Genomic DNA, 24,400 nt, shown 5'->3' on the forward strand with positions numbered 1-24,400 from the left:
TGAATATATTTAAGACTCATTAAGAACATTCCTCTTCACTTAGATGGCAACTCTGTTGCACTTAACTTACTTAGATTGTCTATAGTAATAGATGTCCACCCCCAAATTTTTTTATTATGGAAAATTTCAAATATATACCAAAGCAGAGGAGTATAACCTCCAAGTCTCCATTACCCAGTTTCAACAATTAAAAAATCATATTCAATTTTATTTAATCTATATTCCAACCTAACTCGCCCTCTTCCCAGATCATTCTGAAGCTAATCCCAGACATATCAGTTCATTTGAAAATTTTTAGGGACAATACAGGAATACTTTTTCCTCCTAACTTAACTACAATACCAATATCACACCTAAAAAAGTGACAGCAATTCCTTAGTATCATATATCCATTCAGTGGTCCAATTTCTGATTAACTTTGATTGAGGATCCAAATAAGACCCATACAATTAACATGTCTTTGTGAGTTTCTTTAAATCTTTTAAATTAAAAGTTTAATTTAAATCTTCATTTTTATTCCTGTAATTTGTTGAAGAAATCAGATCACTGTCCTATACAGCTTCCCATAGTTTGAATTTGCTGACTGCACCCCTATGGTGTCCTTTAATGTGCTTATTATGTTTCCCTGTCCCATGTATTTCCTGTAAATTGGTAGAACTACAAGCATAATCAGATTTGGGTTCTTTGCTCTTTTTGCAAGGCTACTTCACTGGTGGAAGTACTTACTTCTATCACAAGGTACAAAATGTCTGGTTGTGTCTCTTTTTTTTTGCCACTGATAAATGCCTATTTATTATTGGTTATACTCTGATTCTATCATTCCTACTTCATTTATTAGCTGGAACACTTGTATAAAGAGAAACTTCCCCCATCAACTACTGGGTTACCCTGATGTCCAGTTCATACAGGAGAGAGAGGACAACTGTTTAACCAGTTCTCAAAATGAGTTGCTCCTTATCTTCCAAAGATGACCCATGAATTTCTTCTTAGTATAATTATACTCATGAACTTAAATGTATTTGATAAGTTTCAATATATTTCAGTTATTATTCCCATTGATGCTCAACTCCCATCTTTAGCCAGTAGGAGCCTCTTCCAGTTGCCTCCTGAGTCCTTTTGACATAAATATATCAAAACTTCCTTGCTTTCTGGCACAACAAGGCACTCCAGATTATTTTTGTACATTTCCTGCCCCAGATCTGGAATCAGTCTTTTCACCAAGAAACTCTGCTTCTTTACAGTAAAGCTGCCCGTTTAAAAAAAGAATTTTTAATTACTAAAGTACATTTTCAATGCTAAACTGGAAACTGCCATATACCATCCAGCAAATGCTGCAATACTGTCAGAGAAACAAAGATATTATGTGACTGATTAAGTAAAGGCCTATTATTTAGTTCTAGTAGAAACACCCTGCATACATAAGCACTTCAAAAATACCAATTATTAATTTAACGACTAACCTTTTCAAAGTGATGAATTGCAAGCCAAATCTCCCCTTGTGCATTGAAAACACAGCCAAGATTACTCCAAGCTACTGCAAAGTTCGGTTGCGTCTCAATTGCTTTCAAATAACATGCCTTAGGAGGGGTTAATGAAAGAAGATGGGAGGGGAAGGAGGTAAAGGGAAAGGGGAAAATTTATAAAGGGGAAAAAAAAAGATTGGGGGAGGGGGGAAGAAGGTGATATCATTATTCCTTCTCTGACCAGCCAAAAGTGACCCTGCAGCATAGGCTCGCTTGCGCCAAAACTAATGCGCTGCCACAGCTGGCTGCTCCTGCGCCTGCGCCACCAGAACCCAGGTGCAAACCACCATGTTCAGTTCTGCCAACCAATGACCAACCCTTACACTGGGACTTAACCGGGAAGTCAGTTGCCTTAAGACTCTATGCTGGACTTCTCTTATCTGAACACCTAAGGGCTCTTGCTCTTGTTTTCAAGTGTTATCTGGAAGGTGCCACTTAAGGCTAAGTTCCTCCCCCACCCGAGTTTCCCAAAGTCACGATCAAATAAATTAGGAAAACAGAAAACAGGTTTCTTGACTACAGGACTTCCCTAAGCCTTTAATAGTATATACACGGTTCCCTGAACTTAGTTGACCATGGACCTCTTCTTTCATTGGACATTTTATGAGAATACCTATAAAACACATTTGGGAAATGCTGCTCTAAATAAACAATAATGTTCCTCACTAACATCAAAACTATGCTACCGAGGAGGAAAATGTTTTTCTGACAAGCCAGATATCATAAGGCCAGGCTATAAGTCACATCCTCACAATGCCCGTCTCCCAAGGAGGACTGAAGCTGAAACCTCATATGACAGGACTGCACCTAGGTTGAGGTCCCTGTAATGCGAGCGCAAACATCGCTTGCGCAACCTAACAGCATCGCACTGCGCAATCGCTGCGAACTGCTGCGCTACATAGAACACCCCTAGACGCAGCAAACGGCCAACCAGATCCATTAATCTACTAGACAGGCCCATAGAGAATATTTGTTTAATGAGATTAGTTGGACTCGAGGTATGTTAAAACCCAATTTTATCCAAAAAGGCTACAAAATAGGACTGAGGGAGCCAGTCAATCAGATTACTCATCTAGTCAACCGTTCACAGGGGCTCATTCGCACGCATTGCGCATTAACGCTGCGCAGCCTTTGCGCTACTGCAGGGTCACAGCGCATCATCAGAAGAGCAGAATGCTGCAATCCAAACAAAGAAGAAAAAAGGAAAAAATGAACAACAAGAAGAGTTAGAAGCTTTTACTAGTAAATTATCTCTAATAATTTTTAATATCAATTAACTTTTACTTATCTTTGACAGAATTGTGGCTATAGTATAAAACATTCTCTTACATAACTTGCTTGTAAATAAAATTATTTTAAGCTGTTTCTGAAGCCACAAGACAGAAGATTCAGGCATGGAGGCAAATTGTTTTGCTGTGGCAGTTACAAACCCGTTACCATATTTCTCATCATGTGACTTTTCGGTGCGTTCCTTGCTGGAAGAGGAGGAGGTGTGTGTCTGCCCTAGATCCAGGCCTCGAGCTCCCTTCAGCGAGGCACCTTACGCATGGAATAGGAGGTTTCACCCACCTGAAACCTTCTAAATACAATATCAATGGTGAAAAACCAAAAACAAGAGAGAAAATAAAAACAAGATCATTAGTAAAAGTTCAACAAAGCAATTGAAATTCTTTGGATGTCTATTACATATGGGAATGAGGACAGTCTCAAGTCTGTAATATGGGAAACATGCAGAAGGGAGAGGGTTAATCAGGGCTATTGCATACAGCAGGGATTTTTGCTGGAAGAAAGGCTCTTCATTTTCTACAAAGACAACTTAATTTTGCTTCCATCTACTAGGAATATGCTGGCTTGAATTTTCAAATGCACTGATTACAAAAGAAATACATTGCATTTCACTCAAGAGTATTTTCTTGTTCACTAAGTTCTCACAAAAACAGAATAACATTTTTCAAACTAGGTGTCTCCAGAGCTCTGAAATAAAGAAGTCAGCAACCTAAGGCAGGCGCAATGTCTCAGCCTAAACCGATCTCTAAAGCTGCAGTGAAGTGCAATTCATGTTAGCTGTCCGCTTGGTGGGGTGACAATTAATAGAAGCTTATCAAATATTTGTTCTATAAATTACCAATTAGATTTATCAGCTAAGAATGAAATCAATTACAATCCATTAGCTGGAAACCTACATAAGGTTAATCCAAAGTGTCAGTAGAATTTATGAGCTATGCACTTAAAACTAGTGCCTTTTAACATCAGATGGTGCTGAAAAGCCTTCTCCCTCCCTGGATGAAGCAGTCAAACAGACAGCTACGCTGCGCATACACTCCACGTATTAGCATGCGCGTGGGGCTCAGAGCAACAGGTGGGAGTTTCAGAAGCATTCTGGTTTCTCCCCACTCCTCACCCCTGCAGCGCGGTTGCGTAAGGTGGCTTGTAACAAGACAATTTCATTTATAAATTTAATTTAAAATTATACCAAAAGCTTTAATAACCCAACCTGGTGTTCAAATTCTTTATTTGGAAACACAGAATGCTAAAAGCCACCTTTCCACTTGGGCAAGTTTTCTTTCGATCAGTCCATTTCCCAAACAAACCAGCTTTGTCCTTCTGACTTTTTTTTTTTAAAGGAGGTGGGATGGGGAGGAATAAAAGAAGGAAGTAAGAAGAAAAGAAGGTAGACAACTAGGATTGGAAAAGAGGAAAAGGAACTTGGGGAAGGGAGTGAGGACAAGAAGGGGCAGGATGTTCCAATTATTAATTTGCAATCATTTAACAGCCTTTCTTCCACTGTAAAAAGGGTGAGGAAGATGAAGGGAGGAAGGTTAAATAAGAATTTTAAATGCCAGTATTACAGGGTAACATTTGGATGAAATTCTTCTCCACTTACAAGCCACAAAGGACTTAGAAGAGCAGCATTTTCAATGGCACCTGCATCATATAGGAGTCTTGAGCCAAATCACAGGCGCTCTGCTTGTCACCAGCAGGCAAGCCTCAGATTTGAAGGAATGTTATTTATTCCCACATAAGATCATGACGGAGCCCACTGTTATAAAGATGATCTAGCTCAGCAGAAAGGCTCCAAAATGTTCAGGTTCTTGCTTTACCCCCAGATTTAGAACAGATATGCCAAATCCTGGCCCTGCTCTAGTCTGAGGCGATTCATGCCGTCAGTTTTCCTCAGTTTCATAGGACTGTTTTGTGAAGATAGCTCAATGAAGAGTTGAAGACTTGGCAAAAAGTACAAGTATCCATAACACTGATGTTTAAATGTGTTCTATCAAACACCTACCTTGGCTTCTTCCAAGCGACCCAGGGCTTTGAGCAGGTTCCCCAGGTCACTGCGAACACAGTACAAATCCTAGAAACCCAGAGATACTCTGTCATTAATTATACTCTGCTTTGTCAACCAAAGATATCTTGAAATTACTTTTACGCATCTAGCTCCATCATTTTATTGTCAACTAGAGAGACTGCTTGACAATTTAAGAACAGGAACACAATCCCCTCCATCCTCAATTCCAAATTCCAAAAAATTTTAAAAACTCATTTGATGATTAAATCTGACTTGAACTGGCATGAAGTTATTTACAGAATTTATTGATCCCACTTAATGTGAATATGCATACCTTCTGCTGCAGAAATATAAATGTGTTTTACTAGAAGGTGCGGCTCCAGACACACCTGGGAGTCATATATGGTATTATCATCTTTCTAAAATCCTAAAAACTCTGAATTTTATGATGCATTTGATCCCACCAGTTTCAGATAAAAGACTATGGGCCTTGCTATAGCTTCTCCTCTCCCCAAATGTTAGTCACGTTAAAAAAAAAAAAAAGCATCAAATGTTTGTTCAACTATTTTGTTCAAGGTTATGAACCACTACTATATCGAGGGTCAAAAATTTTCCATAGTGGAAAAAAGGATTTAGCTGTGATTAGTTATTGGCAAACCTACCCTTAGGCTGTCAGACGTATAGTAGAAAACTTGACTTCATTTCACTATTAGACAAAAGGATTACCATCCAACCAAAGCTTTAATCCTGGCACCTGGCACTAGATTACTCATTAGTATTAACTGCCATTAGAGTTGAGTGGGCGAATAATGAAAAGCAGTCGACTCGGCTTTTTATTAGCAGCACAATTGTGTTGCTAGTCATCTGACTCACCAGTCCGTTCATCAGTATGAAAGACACATCAGAACAGTGAGCTTAAATTTTTATTTGTCCTTGGTTTGCCTTGTCAGTCAACAAGCAAAGACAATGGCAATAAGGAGTAAGCTTATCATTCCAAACTGTTCCACGTGTGGAAGAGCCTTACACTAAGTCCTAGAAAGTGAAATTTTGTCAACTGTGCCAAAGTATCATCATATATACTATTCTATGTGCAACTGTATTATGGTTTCCACAATCAGGTGATTACTGATAAACAGCTTTTGTGATTGTATATTATCATCCATCCAAGTGAACAAAAAGTCAGCCAGCAAAGAATAGGCTGCCACAGAACACCCTTACGGTTGGCCATACTGAGTCAGTTCCATGAGCTACCTGATCTGTCTGTCCATGGAGCAATGACTAGTGTTTTGGGAGAAAGTGGTGGTCTCCTGTGACCTCAAGCACAAAAGGCTAATACTAATCCTCATAGGTATCATTAATCTTATTACAGACTTAGCATCCTCTAATGAGTCTAAGTATTTTTCAACCCTATTTATACTCTCAGAAGTAATGAATTCTATAATCTTGCTATCTACTTTGTATGATTTTTTTCCCCTAAACTTTAAGGGCTACCGTTATGTTTTGGCAGACCATGACTGAACAATCCAATCTGTTCAAACAAACTCCTTCTACTATATCTCATTATCGTGGTTATACATCTTTGGACTTTTACCAGTTCCTATGCCTTTTCTGAGGCATAATAATCAGAAGTCTTGCAATAATTCTCCAACAATGACCCTAATGGGTTATACATCTTAGCCAACTGTTGCATAATTTTACCCTCTAGTTTCTATAAACTCTTGGATGCATGCCATCCAAGTACTGACAGTGTATATATCTATATTTAGTTATATCATCTAGACCCATTACAGCATACTAAATCAAGTTAACACAATGCCCACAGTTAAAAATAGATTATCTTCAAGATCACTATAAAATAATCAATAAGGCAGTTTTAGAAAAAGGTAAAACATATCATATTAAATATAATAGTGAAATCCAATTCTCCCACTGGAAATCCAAACCTTCATGCATGAATAACTAATTTCCAGAAAATTCAAGGATACCACTATTCTCCCCAAAGTTCAAAACCTGAGACATCAGTTCTGCTTCAGTAGTCACATCTAAACAATATCTGCTAAGAGAATCACAATTCTCAAACCCGGCCCATGTACCCATTCCTAGGTTAATATCTTCTATGCAAACCTTTATTCAATTCAACAATATGCCTGGAACTGTAGGGAAATAAATTAATAGAATCCTCATCTTCAAAGGGCTTACAACCTATGTGGAAAGACAAAACACATACATACTAAATAGCCACATAGTGGTAAAGAAATGAACTCAAGGAAGAAATTTTAAGCCGGGCCTTAAAGGATGAGTATGGTTTTAACAGACAAAGGAGGCGGACATTGCAGACAAGGGAAAATAGTATGAATAAAGGTAAGGAGATGCAAATGAGTAAGAATCTGCTGTATAACAACCCTTCCTGAAATAGCATTTATTCCCGCCTTTCCTCCTAGAGTCCCCCCACCCCCACCCACAACATCTACATACACACACGAAATAAAATCAGGTTGATTAAAGCCTACAGTAGTTCTCAATTGCCTCTCAAATTAAATTCAAACTCCTCAGCCTCTATTCTTTCTCAATCTTCCAATTGACTCTCCTCTACTACGCTCACTTCTTGTTACTACTTGACTCACCACTTCAGCCAAGGAAGTCTACTTGCTATTTACCTTCCTACAGAATGCTTAGGTTATAAGCATCCACTCGAGAAAATCTTCTGATTAATACTCCCTAAGAATAATCATCTGAGGAGCTTACACCTTTTTTCCTTTATGGGTCAGGTCCTGTCTCATATTATAATCCACAGCTGCCCCCACAACACATCTCCCCAATTCCTAACAAAGCACTGTACACACAATAAGCACTCAAGTATTTAAATGTGACATTTGCACAGCAAACTTACAAAAAGCAGAGCAGAGAGGGACAGAAATACAGTTGACCCTCTGCATCTGCAGATGCAGAAACTGTGGACTCTGAGGGCCAACTGTACTACACCACTGTTTATAAGGGGCTTGAGCACCCACAGATTTTGGTATCCGTGGGGGGGTCCTAGAACCAATTCCCCACAGATACCTAGGGATGACTGTATAAGGTTTTCTACAGTTTAGCTGTATGACTGAGACTCATTAACAGTAACAAATAACATGACAGTAACACGTGATGGTCAGGATGCCAGTAGCTCTCAGTGCTATGCATCCACAATCAAAACAGAAGCAATGGTTCAAAAACCTATAGACTCAGAAACAGAGTTCCTTAGAGCAACTCAGTATTATAGCCATCTTACAAAGAACATTTTATACATAATTCATAAAAGGGATTGCCAAGCATGGGCAACTCTAGTGAGTTATCATGTGAAAGATTACCAGCTGCAACAGCACCTTCAAATACAATGGACTAATATTTTAGTGAAATTATTAAATCACCCAATATTACAGAAGCCAATTCAGAATTAAAAATATGAAACAGCTCTACTTTTTAAAAGTAATTTCTATAATCAAGTGACAGAATAACTTCTAAACTGACATACCATTAACTTAAAAAGACAAACACTATTGAAAACAGGTTGCCAAGACTACCACCTTAACATTTTACTTTTTCACTACTGCAAAACCAAACTAACCTGAGTTTCTTTAACTATTTTTCATAGAATGCCAACTACATCTGTGATTCAGGCCAGCAATGCACTGCCAACAAGAGCACAATCTAGGAACAGACTCAAGATTCTGTCAGTACTGAATTGACACAGGCATTTGACAGTAAGCTTAAATCTAGTTAAGACTAGATACCCTGAAATGAATTAAAACATGATCACTATGGTATATTTAGGTGAAATCAAGGCAGTAGGCACAGTCCCTTTTTCATTCTTACTGATAAAGACAGAGAAATACAGCAGCACCTTCCACTAGAAGAAACAGAACCAGATGGGAATGCACAGATGTTCAATGCCCTCAAGGGGTAGTCCCATGATTTATTTTAGTATTATCTTACTTCTTTGGTAGGGCACAATGATAAGCTTCCTCTTAACAGGTTAGATATTGAAAAGCATGGTTCTGTCTCCCACTTTAGCTTTCCCTTCTCATCATACTCCTACAGTTTGGTATACTGTCAGCAGCAATGACTGCTCTGCGATACATGTAGGCAACTGGAAACCTGAGCAAAGGGGATCAGAGTTCCAAGATGTTTGGGCCCACGGCTGTGTAAGAGGGCACAAGTGAATGTATACGTAATCAACAAGTGAAGGATGGAACCAACCTTAATTAATAAAGGGAAAGAATTTACTGTGACAATTAGGTACACAAGTGAGCCCTGAGCCTTGGCAAGAACAAGGTCCAAGCCCCAGTGGCAGCACATACAGGGTTCCCTAAAACTTTCTGTAACTAGCTAGATGGTACTGCAATAAAAATTACAAAAAGTCACTCAAATTTACATATATATGCATTGAGTATCTCCAAAAGGATACATAAGAAATTAGTTTCATCAGCTACCTCCAAGAAGGGTAGCTGGGAGACTTTTCACTGTATCCATACAAAAAGCAATAAATAAAATTTAACAATCAAAATTAATGGAAAAAATAACTGTTAATAGATATGATAAAAAGTGATTTCAGATCTTTGCATAAACTACTATATTAAGCTTCAGTTTCCCATCTGTAAAATAACGATAAGGGACAGCAGAATGGTTTTCAAACTGTGCTCAAGGGCTGCGTTGAGGGGTGGATGCCCTCTGGGTACCCAGATAAAAAGGGCTTCCTTTATTTCTTCTCTCTACAATGTTTGCTTTCAAGATATTCAGACTCAGGTTTTAACATCCACTTCACCATTACTAGCTGTTTGATCCCAAGAAAGTTAACATAACCCCCCTGAATCTGTTTTTAAGTGGTAAAATTGGAACAGATACCATCTACTTTGAAGGATCACTGTGAGCATTAAGAAAGACCAACGTCTGATTGGCACAATGTCTGAGCACATAGTAGACTTTCAATAAATGGTAGCTATAATAGTTAATTATTAACCACTTCAAGGGTTGGTGCAAAGCTAAATGTTGACGACGTAGCTCAAAAACATATTCTTAAATTTTTTCTGGATTCCTATAATCTCCCTTTTATCACTTTCCTGTTATGTCTATCTTATTTCCCTAACTACATCAAAAGTTCTAAGGGCAAGTCTTACTTTTTCTGTGTACCTTTCAGAAACCCTAACACATGGTGAACTTAATGTCTGCCAACTGGGCCTCACTTGTTCCCAGGAAAACATCTGCAATTTAGACAAAAAAATTTTTAGAACTAATCAAAAGCCTGGTGTGCATACTATCACCTCTATTCTACCACTTCTAATTATGTAGAAAGAAAAGAGAACAGAATATTGAGGAAAAAAATTTGCAGCCTAGTTTTCATGTCACGGATCCATATATTGACATCTTAACTATTCTATATTACAGATTAACGCCCTTCTTCCACTATTCCTTGAAAATCAATTAACCGTTGCAAACATGTTATAGCAGAAATTATCCAAATTTAATCAAAAGAGCCCAAAGAAACAATGTCATGTGTTCTGTACTTTTACAGGCATTATAAAGATAGATGTAGAGTTTCTTGCAATAAGGATAATTTTTATACTCTCAAATAACTTGCTAGATAAAATAAATTTTTTTAAAATATAACACAGACCTGAGTCAAAGCAATTTCACCATTTTAAGTAGACAAAACATTGCCAAACTCTTGACTTTTTTCCATGCAAAAACCTATTTGTGTCTAAAGTATCAAACTGTTTCTTTCTAGGCTTTTGTGAAGGGAAAATAATAACAATTAAAATTATACTCACAGGATTGTACTGAAGAGCAGAGACGTAAGCTTGTACTGCCCCTTCCATGTCTCCTGCTGCTACCAAAGCGGCTGCCAGGTTAATATAACCATCGATGAAATCTGGTTTCAGACGCAATGCATGCCGATAATGCTCAATTGCTTCCTGCAACTGCCCTCTTTCCTTGTACACATTCCCCAAATTCGAATAGGCTTCTGCCAGAAGAGGGTTCTGTTTAATTGCCAGAGTACTAAAGTGGGCAGATCTGGAAAAGGGGGAAAGTATTCATGCATGGGTATGCATGTTACAGAAAGAAGGTATGGCCCATATGCAACTCAGTTTCTGAAGATCCTGTGTATTGCTCATTATATAATAATACATTATCTTTTAACTAGCGCATAGTAGGAAAAATTTTGGAAATCAAAGTTTTTCAGAAGTGGAGGCATTCCAGATTTCAAATTGGAACACTCTTTTTTCTTATGAGATAAAATTCTTAACTAGAGTCTCATTACCAAACTGCCTCATTGTAAACCATGATCGTTAAGATCAAGAATAAAAATGCTATGTGCGTGAGTCTCATTTTCCATTTCTTGAAAAGATTCAATTACGCACACCTTTAAATGTCTAAATAAGCCAAAATGACAATTTATTAAAAGGATAAGAACACAGATTCTTCCCTTTTGATTAATTCAATTGATTAGCTAAAAGTAGCACATCATAATGACTTGATGGCATCTGCAACTTGAACCACATATGCACCTCCTACCACAGCATATACACCATCACCTCTGAGCATTTCTGTCCCTCAAGCTGACAAATCTTACAAAGGTGAGAGTGGATGCTCAGATGTATACTAAGAATAATTACCTGAACAGAGTTTTAAAAAAGCAGCAGACGTAGGTGGAAAGAACTAGAAAAGGTCCCTAATCATACTGATAATATAACCACAAAAGGAGGGAAGAAAAACTGGCAGCTGGGCATGTCACAAGTGGGCAAGAGAGCAGATGTGCGTTGGTGGCTCCAGGTGAAACCCAGTACTGGAAAAATTTCAAGTTCAAATATTTAAGTATCATTTTTCAAGCTTAGCACCCAGAGGCAGCAATCACCAGCATCACCCCCACATCTCCTACCTGTCCAGCCTTCGACACTGGAAGTGTATAGATGAAAGTAATAAAAGTACACCAGTATTGTCTGGCTCTTGTCTCCAGAGCTGCATGCAGTGTCTCTCAGCTGCCTCAAAATCTCCTGCCTGATATTCTCGATGTGCCAACTCAGCTAACCCTTGGAAGGAAAGCATACGTTTCGTTGGTTCTGGAGAATCATCAAAACATTTGAGGGAAGGGGGGGGGGGAAACAAAAAGTTAGAAATGCAAACAAAAAAATGTAAAAATATGGTATATTAAACTTAAAGATGAAAATGCTTGAAACTATGTAAAGCACTAGAGTGTTCTGCACGTTACTGATACCCCCAAGTTAATATCAAGTGCAGAACTGGCATCTTTAGAATTCGCCCATTAACTTTCTTTCCCAGACCAGACAGAAATATTTACTTAAAAAGGAGATTACATGATGACAAAAAATACTTTGTATCTTTAAATTACAAATCATAAGTAGCATCTAAAGATTTACGAAACATTATTCCTCATACCTTAGGTAACACAGAAAAACAAAATATAAAACATGTGATTTGCAAGGTCACATAGATTTAATAATGTCAGAATAACCTGGGAAACTTAATACTTTGTCCCATGTTTTAGGTTGGATCTGTGGGGGGTGGGGTACTGGTAACTATCTCTTAACCTGGGTTGGGGGCACCATATGCGTAGTGAACTCAATTATATTGTTTTGTATATTTCACAACTTAATTTTTTAATTACTTTAAGGGCAACACTAGAAACAAGCATACGGGAAACAAAACTAAAAGTCAAGGTGCTATTTTTAAAACAGCTGGTAAACAAGATGAATTCATCTGTCAAGAGCCAAAATATTTAAAGGGATCATCAAACATTTTAAATAAAGACCCAAGATTACATTGCTCCTCTACCATCCCAAACTCACATTGAGACCAAATTAGCTAAACCCCACCTACGCTGGTTTAACACTAGCATTTTCCAAAGACCTCGGATACTGACTAAAGGATTAAGACACTGCAAACAACCCTGTGTAAACCAAGCAGTTACCTACAACTGCAATGATTTTTTAAAATGGGAAAACACTAAAATATAAAACCATTCGATAAAGCGCAACAGAATAACAAATGAAAGCACTTTGCTGTGTGTAAGTGACTTCGTTCAGATACATAAAGATAAAGGGTATACATCTAAAGCCCAGAGAGGGAAAACAACAACAAGCTACCTAAGTATCAATTGTAAATACTTACTTAATAATACATTACTGGGAATTTGACCACACCACTTTAACTAGATAGCGTGGGAAACCTTGTACAAATTACTTAAATTCTACCAAGGTCAGAGTGACAAGCTCAAATTTGAGCCTTAGACCCTCAATCATTAGAGCTGGCAAGCGAACTGTATTCACAGGAACGCAAAGTAAATTTCCTAACAGAATGCACAGCTAGCTGACCACTAACATAAGAGCAGAGAGACCTGCATCCAACTCTGGGGGCGGTTATATCTATGAGAGAAACTAGAAAATCACATTTTAGACAAGTCTCTAGAACTTCCTAGCTCCTTATTTTAAGACATTATTAACTTTTCAAGGCCGCCTGCTATTTTAACGCTCGAAATGACAACTTCCTCAAATAAAATAACACGTAGAAAAGGGCAAGCTAGTACAGGAGAATCTAGGACAGAATCTTAAATCTTTAAAAATCCCTGAGAGGGAGGGAAACACAGACTAATAACTAATCCCACTACCTACAATCATGGCTAAGACAATTGAAGATTCACTTCTTAGTGCACAAATGTTCAAAAACAATAAAACCCTTGACACATCTCAACTGAGAAATCAACAAAAAAATAACCTCGTGGGAAACCTTAGAACCGCAGCCCAATCCCCCCTCCCTCCCGCCCCAAATAGCCTCAATATGGAAAGGCAGCTGAAGGACACTCCTATAATTTGGTTGTTTCCTTATTTTTAGTACCAAATACTCTCGACTAATTGTCTAAAAGGGCAACCGCCTTGCATTTGTGCAGCTACACTCCAGTTGCTTTACAAACTCTTCAAGCAGGGATGAAAACTTAAAAAAAATACACCCCCTATGAATAAAGAGATACCGGGCTAAAGAATGGGGATGGAAGACCCAGAGGCGGCGGCGGCGGAGGAATACAGGGAGAAAGTAACACAAAGCGAGAAACTGGCGGGCAGGATGGTCAACGCCAAAACCCCAGCACCAGGGTGGTTTCTCCCCAAGGGTAGGAAGTGGACCGCAGGGCTGGCAACCTCGCGAAGGAAAGGGTGTGGCTGCCTGCGGGAGGGGAGGGAGGAGGACAGGGTGGGAAATCCAGGCTGGGGGCAGCGGGTAGAATTGAGCGATGGCAAAAGGAACCCCTGGAAATTTCCAATCGAAACCGGGGCCACTCAACCGAAGACACAGCAGAAAGGCGCTGCCCGGGGGGTGCTGCTTCAAAATCCTCTCGTCGAGGTTACTCGAAGCACACCCAGGAGCTTGTGCCCGTCCTTGGGGTGATACAAAGTGAGGATACGATTACCTCGGAACGGCACCCGCGCCCTCGATTGACAGAGGACCACCAAATCGGGCTAAGGGGAGCAGGGTGGAGGAGGACGTGGAGGGGGAAGAGGAGGGGGCGGTGAGCTGAATTAGGAGAGAATACGGCGGGGAAGGCAAGTGAAAGGCAGCGAGAAGGGCAGGGATTCCAATGCAGTCCATTCCAAGACATCCTAAGCGCGCACGTGTGGAAGAAGCGTCCCGAGAGAGTAGAAGGCTAGAAAATGCACAGGATTACAAAGCAAGAAAGGAAGCAAAAAACAAGCAAGCGAGAGGAAATGTTTAAGGAACGGACGACAGCAGAAACCGCGATCGGATGCCGGTAGACGACGAAAAGCTCAGCGATGCCACTGATGTAATGGGGATGGCTAGAGGGAAGGGAGTGATGAGAGGCAAAGGACGGCGCGAGACCCCAAGGGGGCGTCTGCCAAGGTAGAACAGACACCGGTACCTGTGCTGTCGGCCACGTTGCCCACGGAAGACGCCATCTGGAGCTTCTGGAGGGAGTGCGAAAAGGGGGTAACTGAGTCCCGCTGCCGCCACTACTGGCAAGAATGTTTCTAGAGGTAGCAAATACGAGGGCAGCAGCCGTACCACTGCTTTGGCAGGCTTAAGCGGCGGCAACAGTACAGGCACCGAACCTTACGAACTCTGGTTGGCCATCTACCTCTCACGGTCTTGAAATGGCGGCGACGGCTCCTCGGCCGAGACAACACGGACCGGAACTACTTTCTGTTACAATCAAGTACCAGCGCGGAAGTAGCGCGGTAACCACTTATGTGATCAAAATGACTATAATCAAAGTCACTCTTTCCTATGTAGCCTTCCGCACAGGGCCCATTGCGACAAACACGATTTGTGTCGAGAGCGCATGCGAGCAACCCTGTCAACCCGACTCGCGGCTAGGGCACTGTCTGGGGCAGGACCGTCCAAGTTTTCTACTAGCGAAGCGGAAGATGAAAAAGAAACATACACATGATGGCTACATTTTTGGCAGAGTGGTAAAGTATAGTCCACTACCCAGCCAAGAACGTAGATTTTAATAGAAATACCAAAGGCATCTACAAAAGTTTCATCAACTTTATTTGTACAAAAAGGGATAGTTACAAGGTTGATGAATCAATTCTGAGCAAGTAAATTTAAATGGTTATATTTCAAAGGCTGGAATTCAAAACGATGGCAGAGAGGGTTCCAATTAGAACACGTCTTAATTCTGATTCCAGCCATTGATTTAAGCACTTTGATGAAAAAGATTGAGAGTTTCACAGGGCCAAGTGAACCCAAGCATCTCAGATTTGGGCCATATAGCCCGAAATTTCCAAATCCTTTTGGTGTTCAGGATAGTTTTGCCCACAGTATTATGGCAAATGCTTCATAACTCGGGGACATGCTGAGAGTTTGCACTCCAAAGGCAGCAGCCATAAAAATGTTAAAGACGATTCATATTCCTCAAAATCCATGACTCTTCTGAGTTGTGACTTCATTTCCACCACGTAGCTCTGTACCACCACGTAGTACAATCAGTGATATGTAACTCAAGGCAGCTCAAAAATGATAAATGGATTCATTTGCCATCTACCTAAACCACACGTCGAGATTGAAACTAAATTGCCTCCACTTATTGAACAAATCAGTTCTTTATGATCTCCTGCAGTTTCAAGTCCACTGTTCGGACATTTTGTCACATTGGTATTAATTTGTATCTCATCTCTTGTTCCAGGAAGGATTTAAGGTAGCTTGCCACATCAGCAAGAAATTATAAACCAATGGAGGCAACAAGTTGTGTCTCTCGGAGCCTTCTTTTTTCCAAGAAAAAAAAAAAAAGTCCTTGATCTAAGAAAGCAAGTCGGTGAATTTCTTCAAAATGTTTCTACTACCTAGCCAACTGCCTACACACACACACACCCTTAAGTCCTCAAATTTTGCTTCAATTTCTTTGAGACAGCTCACATACTGTTAATTATGGATATGGGCACAGAGGAAATTTGTAATATTGATCATTTCTTCTATCACATCCATAATTACGAGTCAGATGCAGTGAAAAAGACGAAGTTCACTACACAAACTCTCCTGGAAGTTGGGCACCAACCTCTTCTCTTAATTTGATTTAACTGGTAAAACCTTTTTCTCCCCGCTCCCCCCCTTCCCCGGCAGAAGTGCTCCATCTGTGGTGAATAAAATCAGCTTTTCAACTTTTAGAACGGACTTCTCAGATTCCACTGGCAGATGTTTAGGCCTTACTGATTAGTGGGTGCTAGCTAATTAAGTAAAACTCTTCTTCTTGTTAAATGCCAGATTATGTTCCCAGCCAGGCAGGCTATTTGGCCCATCCATACTTGTGGTCTAAGTTTCCTTATCCTGAGAGGAGTCAAAGGACGCTGCTGTGGAAAGCTGGGTGGTGGGGCTCACAGTGATTCAATAAGGAAAAACTCCTGTTGGAGTCTCAAGAACCCCCTCCAGGTACCTTACAGCAGTAGCACCTGGAGGGTTTAGTTGGAAGGACTTATCAGATAAATGCATCTTCTTTGGCCAATCAAGTAACATTTACTAGAGTGCAAGGCACTGTGGGAGACACAAAAATCAGCAAGACAAGATCTTTGCCCTCAAGGAAATTGAAGCCCAGTTAGGTAGACACAAAAAGCCGCTAGAGCATAAAACAGAAGAGTATTATTAAGGTGATAAAATACATCACTGTCTATAAATATCTGAGGAGGGAACAGTCACTTCAGGCTGGAGGAGGGTGACCAAGAAGGCCTGACCTGGGCATTGATGGAGGTGCTTTTGTGTGTTCTCTTTCACACTGATTTCTGTTTGTTTGTTTTTCTCCCTTTTGTGGGCAATTGTAAATTCAGAATCACCTAAAATAAACCAGCCGCTTCTTCCACCGCAATCCCAAACTTTGCCACCGTAATCATACCGCTAATGGTGTATTCGTTTTCTGTTACTGTCTCGCAAATTGCCCACCAATTTAGCGGCTTGAAACAACGCACACTTCAGAGCAGTCGCGCCAGCGCTCGGCGAGAGAGCCGGAGACACGCTCTGGCCGCCGCCGCCGCCGCCGCCGCCGCCGCCGCGCAGTTGCCGCTGGAAAATGGCTCCAAAGGTTCAGTGAAGCTGGAAAAATACCTAGATGTAGCGCCACAGGCTCTCCAGATGTTTGGGGATAATATTCCAGAGAGAGATCGACCCCCACCCCCCGGAGTAGCTAACCACTCATAACGAAGAAAATTCGTTTTAAAACCTTCCGGAAATCTTTGAGCCCGAATAAAAGTAAAGAAACTGATTTCATGGTAGCACAGCAACCATCACTAGCCAGTGAGTTTGGAAAAAATGATTCCTTATTTGGTAGCTGCTATGGTAAAGACATGGCCAGCTGTGATATCAACAGGGAAGATGAAAAAGGTAGAACAAAATAGATCAAAGACTGAAAGCCTAATGGGTACATTAAAAAGGCGGCTTTCTGCAGAACAAAAGCAGAAAAGCAAGGGGAGCACACCCTCTGGGAGCTCTGCCAGATGAGGATACGTTTTCCTCTCCTCAGCACCAATAGTCTTTAAAGATGCGAGAGCTCAAAAGACCAATAAGGTCCACTTTCCTCGTCAATCATCACTATAGTCCTACCCCTTAGTCTCTTGACCTACAAACTCTGAGGAGCAGTGTATCAAAATGGAGGAAGTGAGATTCAAAGCCCTGGTTCATTCTTCCAATCCAAATCCAACACGTAAGGATGTCTGAAAAGATTTTCAGTCTTCAGCCTGAAACTGTGTGCCGAGAACAAAATAATTCATTAAAGAGTTCAGAATCTCAGAATGGAGATTTGCGTCTTAACCACAATGAACACGTGCCTGTAGTTATTGGACTTACCCGTCAAGACTGCGTTTGGTATTCTGTGCCTAGAAATGAGGGGGATGTATGCTTTGGAAGCATTGCCTATTGTCTGGACAGTTTTTCCATGGAAGTTTCTGCAGTTGCTTCTCAAGCGGGAGAGAACTCTTTCTCCAAAAATGAAAACCAGGACCTAGTCGTTGCCCCAGAGATCTTTGTGGACAAGTCTGTATATGGCTTGTTCATTGGCACCTCAGGTGTCACACTGCAAAGCCCAAGAGTGAGTCATGATGATGTCCCTCCACACTCACCACTGCCACCTCCAATGCAGAAAAATCAAATCCAAAGGAACGTCGGTGGACTTACCAGCACAGATGTCCATGTGTCTGAAAGTATACGTGCTATCATTTGAATTTTGATCCTGACTCTGCTCCTGTGGTTGCAAGAGTTTCTTTCTTTTTTTTAGTTTATTCATTTTTTAAATTTATTTATTTTTGGCTCCATTGGGTCTTCGTTGCTGCGTGCAGGCTTTCTCTAGTTGCAGCGAGCAGGGGCTACTCTTTGTTGTGGTGCACGGCCTTCTCATTGCAGTGGCTTCTTTTGCTGCGGAGCACCAGCTCTAGGCGCATGGGCCTCAGCAGTTGTGGCTCACGGGTCAGTAGTTGTGGCTCGTGGGCTCTAGCTCTAGAGTGCAGGCTCAGTAGTTGTGGCACACGGGCCTAGTTGTTCCATGGCATGTGGGATCTTCCTGGACCAGGGCTCAAACCCATGTCCCCTGCATTGGCAGGTGGATTCTCAGCCACTGCGCCACCAGGGAAGCCCAAGAGTTTGTGACTCAGTGGAAAGTAGTGGTCTTATGGTTGTGACAAGCTTTGCAGAGAAGCTGAGAAAACTTGTGAAATAAGGATAGTGCTGGGGACAAGTCACATGCTGGGAGACAGAAGGAAATCTAGCAAATGTGCCAGATGGTTCTTTTCTTGCTCCGGCTAGTTCTGATGACTGTTATCTTTTAAGCTCCAGCTTTTGCTTCCATGGTAAACACTTCACACTAGAATTGAGCACTCAAATGTTAGGTTTTGCTTTTATGAACAACCAGATGTGGATGGACAATTTGCTGATCTAATTAAACATTCAACCAGGGACTCTGGAAATGGAGCTTTTTGTTATTCAAGGTCTCGGTTGCCTGGATATGCAATTTACCCTGTCAGACTCACCAACCAAGTATCATGATTCCTGCAGGTGCTATTTGTTATATGTCAGTATATCAGAATAGACTTATTTCAAAAACTGCCTTTGTCAAACAAAATGAAGAATTATTGACAGGAGAAGCATTACTGAAAGATTAGGAGAACCCTGCATCCTGCACTTTGGGTTCCAGAAAAAGAGATTGAAATATAATTGACAAACTTTCATTACTATCAAAATCTTTGGCTGCCATAACTGTTAAAGATTTAGGTGAAAAGAGTAATCAATTTGTTTAGGGGTGGGGCAGTATTGCCAACGTGTCTTGAGTTTATTTTTGGTTCTTTAAAAAGGAAAGTCTTGGGCTTCCCTGGTGGCGCAGTGGTTGAGAGTCCGCCTGCCGATGCAGGGGACACGGGTTCGTGCCCCGGTCAGGGAAGATCCCACATGCTGCGGAGCGGCTAGGCCCGCGTGAGCCATGGCCGCTGAGCCTGCGCGTCCGGAGCCTGTGCTCCGCAACGGGAGAGGCCACAACAGTGAGAGGCCCGCGTACCTCAAAAAAACATGCAGAATTTATATATACACTAAAAGTGATTTTTAATCTCATACTTTAGAAAGATTTAGAATTATGAATTGACATAGCTTGGGTAATAGAATGCAGATCTGCAGTATATCTTTTTTGTTGTTGTTATTTCAAGAGAGTGATATTTTAATAATCAAATAGTACATACAAAGAAGTTAAGATTTGTGATATCACACTAATTAGATATTATTATTAAAAATTTATATCATATGTAAAGCATTCTTAAAATAGCTAAGTTGACTTTTGCTATGATATTAGAAATGGAAATATATATAAATAAAACATGTATATGTAAAACATATTAGGAATTCTGTAAAATTAGTACCTGGTGGTATATAATAGGGCATCATGGAATGAGAAGAAAACAAACTTTTTTTTTATTTAGCATGATTAAACAAAGTGGAAATGTAACTGAAGTATACAAGCTCATTGACCTATTTTAAGAGTAATTTTATTTCTTGGGCTTTTTTTTTGTATTTGCCTCAGTTATTTGGAGACATAGAGGTAAGCCAAATCACTATCTGGGTATATACCTAGATCCAGGTGAGTATAGGAGTGAAATAATGGTGTGAATTGTGTCACATTTCTATTGTAATTATGTATGCCTAAAAAGAGATGGGGACTTTTATTAGAAATTTTTTTTATCTCCTAACAAGAAAAGTGTAATTTAAAAAATTTTTAATACAAATGTATTTGCGTTCATTTCTGAAAGTAAAGGAAGGTTATACAAAAACAAACCACATGCATACAAACATTTTTTTTTTGACGGTAATTAAGTTAAAAAACACAATAAGGGCTCCCCTGGTGGCGCAGTGGTTGAGAGTCCTCCTGCCGATGCAGGGGACACAGGTTCGTGCCCCGGTCCGGGAAGATCCCACATGCCGCGGAGCGGCTGGGCCCGTGAGCCATGGCCGCTGAGCCTGTGCGTCCGGAGCCTGTGCTCTGCAACGGGAGAGGCCACAACAGTGAGAGGCCCGCGTACCGCAAAAAACGAACAAACAAAAAAACACAATAAAATAGCACAAAATGAACTGAGCTCCTATATATTTTTAAGAGGCATGTAAATCACACAGGATCTTGTGGTGGTTATCAATAAGCTACACTCTATGAAATATTTGTCCTATATTACCACATACACTCCATTTTACCCTGCATCCTAATGCTGCTAAAATATAGTAGAAAGCAGCAGCATAGCACAGGGAGATCAGCTCGGTGCTCTGCGACGACCTAGAGGGGTGTATCTTTTACAACATTCTTTTCTAAATTATTTTTAAGGTTGTGCTAATTTTTTGGTTATGAAAAGTTGAATTTTTCTGTTGCCTTCATTTTCATCTAGTGGTTTGTATATTTTGTAAAAATGGCCTTAGAGGCCAGACACTATAAAACTCTTAGAGGAAAACATCGGCAGAACACTCTATGACATAAATCACAAGCAAGATCCTTTTTGACCCACCTCCTAGAGAAATGGAAATAAAAACAAAAATCAACAAATGGGACCTAATGAAACTTTAAAACTTTTGCACACCAAAGGAAGCCATAAACAAGACGAAAAGACAACCCTCGGAATGGGAGATAATATTTGCAAATGAAGCAACTGACAAAGGATTAATCTCCAAAATTTACAAGCAGCTCATGCAGCTCAATATCAAAAAAACAAACACCCCAATCCAAAAATGGGCAGAAGACCTAAATAGACATTTCTCCAAAGAAGATATACAGATTGCCAACAAACACATAAAAGAACGCTCAACATCACTAACTATTAGAGAAATGCAAATCAAAACTACAGTGAGGTATCACCTCCCACCAGTCAGAATGGCCATCATCAAAAAATCTACAAACAATAAATGCTGGAGAGGGTGTGCAGAAAAGGGAACCCTCTTGCACTGTTGGTGGGAATGTAAATTGATACAGCCACTATGGAGAACAGTATGGAGGTTCCTTAAAAAACTAAAAATAGAACTACCATATGACCCAGCAATCCCACTCCTGGGCATATACCTTGAGAAAACCATAATTCAAAAAGGGTCATGTGCCTCAATGTTCACTGCAGCTCTATGTACAATAGCCAGGACATGGAAGCAACCTAAGTGTCCATCGACAGATGAATGGATAAAGAAGATGTGGCACATATATACAATGGAATATTACCCAGCCATAAAAAGAAACGAAACTGAGTTATTTGTAGTGAGGTGGATGGACCTACAGTCTGTCATACAGAGTGAAGTAAGTCAGAAAGAGAAAAACAAATACCGTATGCTAACACATATATATGGGATCTAAAAAAAAAAAAAGTGGTTCTGAAAAACCTAGGGGCAGGACAGGAATAAAGACGCAGACGTAGAGAATGGACTTGAGGACACAGAGAGGGGGAAGGGTAAGCTGGGACGAAGTGAGAGAGTGGCATGGACATATATACACTACCAAATGTAAAACAGATAGCTAGTGGGAAGCAGCCCCATAGCACAGGGGGAGATCAGCTCAGTGCTTTGTGACCACCTAGCGGGATGGGATAGGGAGGATGGGAGGGAGACGCAAGAGGGAGGGAATATGGGGATATATGTATATGTATAGCTGATTCACTTTGTTATACAGCAGAAACTAAAACACCATTGTAAAGCAATTATACTCCAATAAAGATGTTAAAAGAAAATGGCCTTACATTAAAAAATCTTGAAGAGGGCTTCCCTGGTGGCGCAGTGGTTGAGGGTCTGCCTGCCGATGCAGGGGACACGGGTTCGTGCCCCGGTCCGGGAGGATCCCACATGCCGCGGAGCAGCTGGGCCCGTGAGCCATGGCCGCTGAGCCTGTGCGTCCGGAGCCTGTGCTCCGCGGCGGGAGAGGCCACAACAGTCAGAGGCCCGCGTACTGCAAAAAAAAAAAAAATCTTGAAGAAATGTAGCCCACCAATTTAGAAATTGTTGCCTTTTCTGCCTTTAAACTCTGATACAAATTGGCATAATATATAAAGAACTATGGAACTAGAACTATTATTAAAGAAATATTACATGAACTTAGATTCCTATGATAGCAATTTTCTGCATCTATACTTTCCTCTGGCAAACGCTTTACCTCAATTTCTTCAGTTTAGTCATATTTTCTTGGGTAGAACTTGACTGTACCACTAATTTGCATAAGTGGATTGGCGGATTCTCTTGCAACATTCAAATTTACATTAGGTTTTGAGTTGACTTAGATAAAAAGAAAACATTGTTTTGCAGTTGGATTTATATTTTTCTTTAATGTAGTCGCTAGTAAAATATGCTAGATTTGACCCCTGCCCCCACCAAAGACTCTAGCTGGAAAAAAATGTGGAAAGTGTGAAGCATTATGTGAGAAAAATATTAAACCATATCAGATATATGGAAGTCTTACTGCCTATCATATGTACTGCCATTCTTTAAAGTTTTTTATTTGTTTATTTTAAATTTAGCTAAGTCTTGAGTAATTTGGAATCATTAGTTAAGCATTTTATGTCTAACTCAGTAGTCATGGGGGTGGTTATCCCTAATATTTTTAGTTATTTTGAAATGCAGAGTGTTTATTCATTGCACAATGCTGTAATGTAGTGTTTTGAGATTGCCCTGACCAGAAGGTGTTTCCAGTTACACAAGAAAACTCTTTCTATCTAAGATGAAACCTGTAATTCGAGATGTTTCTTCCTTTGTCACTTAGTTTTCCCTACCCTCATTTAATCACAAGGGTAAAAGTCCTAAGTAAGTCAAACTTAATGGCTTTGTCATTCAAACGTAACTGTATCCCCACTTTTTTCTCTATTTGTTTTTTAGGGTCAGAATTGAGATATTACCAAGAAAAGGCACAAAGCCATAATACCATGGCACTATTTCTTTTGACTTAAAGGGGAAAAAGTACTGAATTCTAGCCGGTGTCGATCGTACCTTGTGGAGACTCCTCTCATTTTCTGATATGTTTTCACCTAATAAGAAGATGGAGAATATGGAGAATATTATATTAATATCATTTGTGTTCACTATAAGCTATTTGGATTTAGAATTATTACAGAGTTGTAAGCTTGTTATCAAATTAATGTAATACATTTAAACTACTCTTTTTTGCAAAGTTATTTATTTTTAAACAATTTAACATATATCTAGGGTGAGTTAAAAGTCTTGTGCATCTATATTAGATGGCAGGTATTGTCAGAGAGCCACTGTATATTAATAATAACTGTTGAAATGACTTTTCCATGTTTCTAGAAGCATTTACAAGTGCTTTGTGTGAAACCATAGTGCACAGAGGCCTTTGGACTGCCCTGAAACCCATTTTATCACGTGTGCGTAGCTTGTTCCCCACGTTTTCCTCATGTGATACTATGTGTATAAGATCTAACTATTCAGTGTCAAGTTCAGATTATTCTGATTTTCATCTAAATGTTTTAAAACTTTAAAAAATTTTCACCCGGTGAGCTTTTATTTTATTTCACTATTTTTATTGAGGTATAGTTGATGTACAATATTATATAGGGTTTCAGGTGTACAATATAGTGATTCACAATTTTTAAAA

At 40.0% G+C, this 24,400-nt stretch overlaps 1 protein-coding gene, 1 long non-coding RNA gene and 1 pseudogene across 5 annotated transcripts in view; 1 reads left to right on the plus strand and 2 right to left on the minus strand.

Annotated features, from left to right (window-relative positions):
• OGT (O-linked N-acetylglucosamine (GlcNAc) transferase) overlaps positions 1–14,950 on the minus strand; it is a 37,547-nt gene extending 22,597 nt beyond the window's left edge. For 2 of the 4 annotated variants that reach the window (XM_060136777.1, XM_060136778.1), the window contains exons 1-5: positions 14,738–14,950; positions 11,729–11,909; positions 10,620–10,863; positions 4,810–4,878; positions 1,461–1,577 (exon numbers count right to left, since the gene is read on the minus strand). In XM_060136777.1, coding sequence (XP_059992760.1) covers positions 1,461–1,577; positions 4,810–4,878; positions 10,620–10,863; positions 11,729–11,909; positions 14,738–14,774 — 648 coding nt within the window. In that variant the 5' untranslated portion in view covers positions 14,775–14,950. The remainder of the gene's footprint in view (positions 1–1,460; positions 1,578–4,809; positions 4,879–10,619; positions 10,864–11,728; positions 11,910–14,737) is intronic. The other 2 variants (XM_060136776.1, XM_060136775.1) reach the window with 2 other exon arrangements.
• Positions 14,951–14,969: 19 nt separating this feature from the next.
• LOC132513140 (suppressor of cytokine signaling 6-like) lies at positions 14,970–19,449 on the plus strand (annotated as a pseudogene).
• Positions 19,450–20,587: 1,138 nt separating this feature from the next.
• Positions 20,588–23,907, minus strand: LOC132513423 (uncharacterized). Its single transcript, XR_009538475.1, has 3 exons — positions 23,776–23,907; positions 22,539–22,744; positions 20,588–20,818 (listed from the first exon to the last, which is right to left on the minus strand). It is a non-coding gene; the product is annotated as an uncharacterized LOC132513423 (long non-coding RNA).
• Positions 23,908–24,400: the final 493 nt, after the last annotated feature.

This window comes from Lagenorhynchus albirostris, chromosome X (genome assembly GCF_949774975.1).
Source record: "Lagenorhynchus albirostris chromosome X, mLagAlb1.1, whole genome shotgun sequence".
NCBI lineage: Eukaryota > Metazoa > Chordata > Mammalia > Artiodactyla > Delphinidae > Lagenorhynchus > Lagenorhynchus albirostris.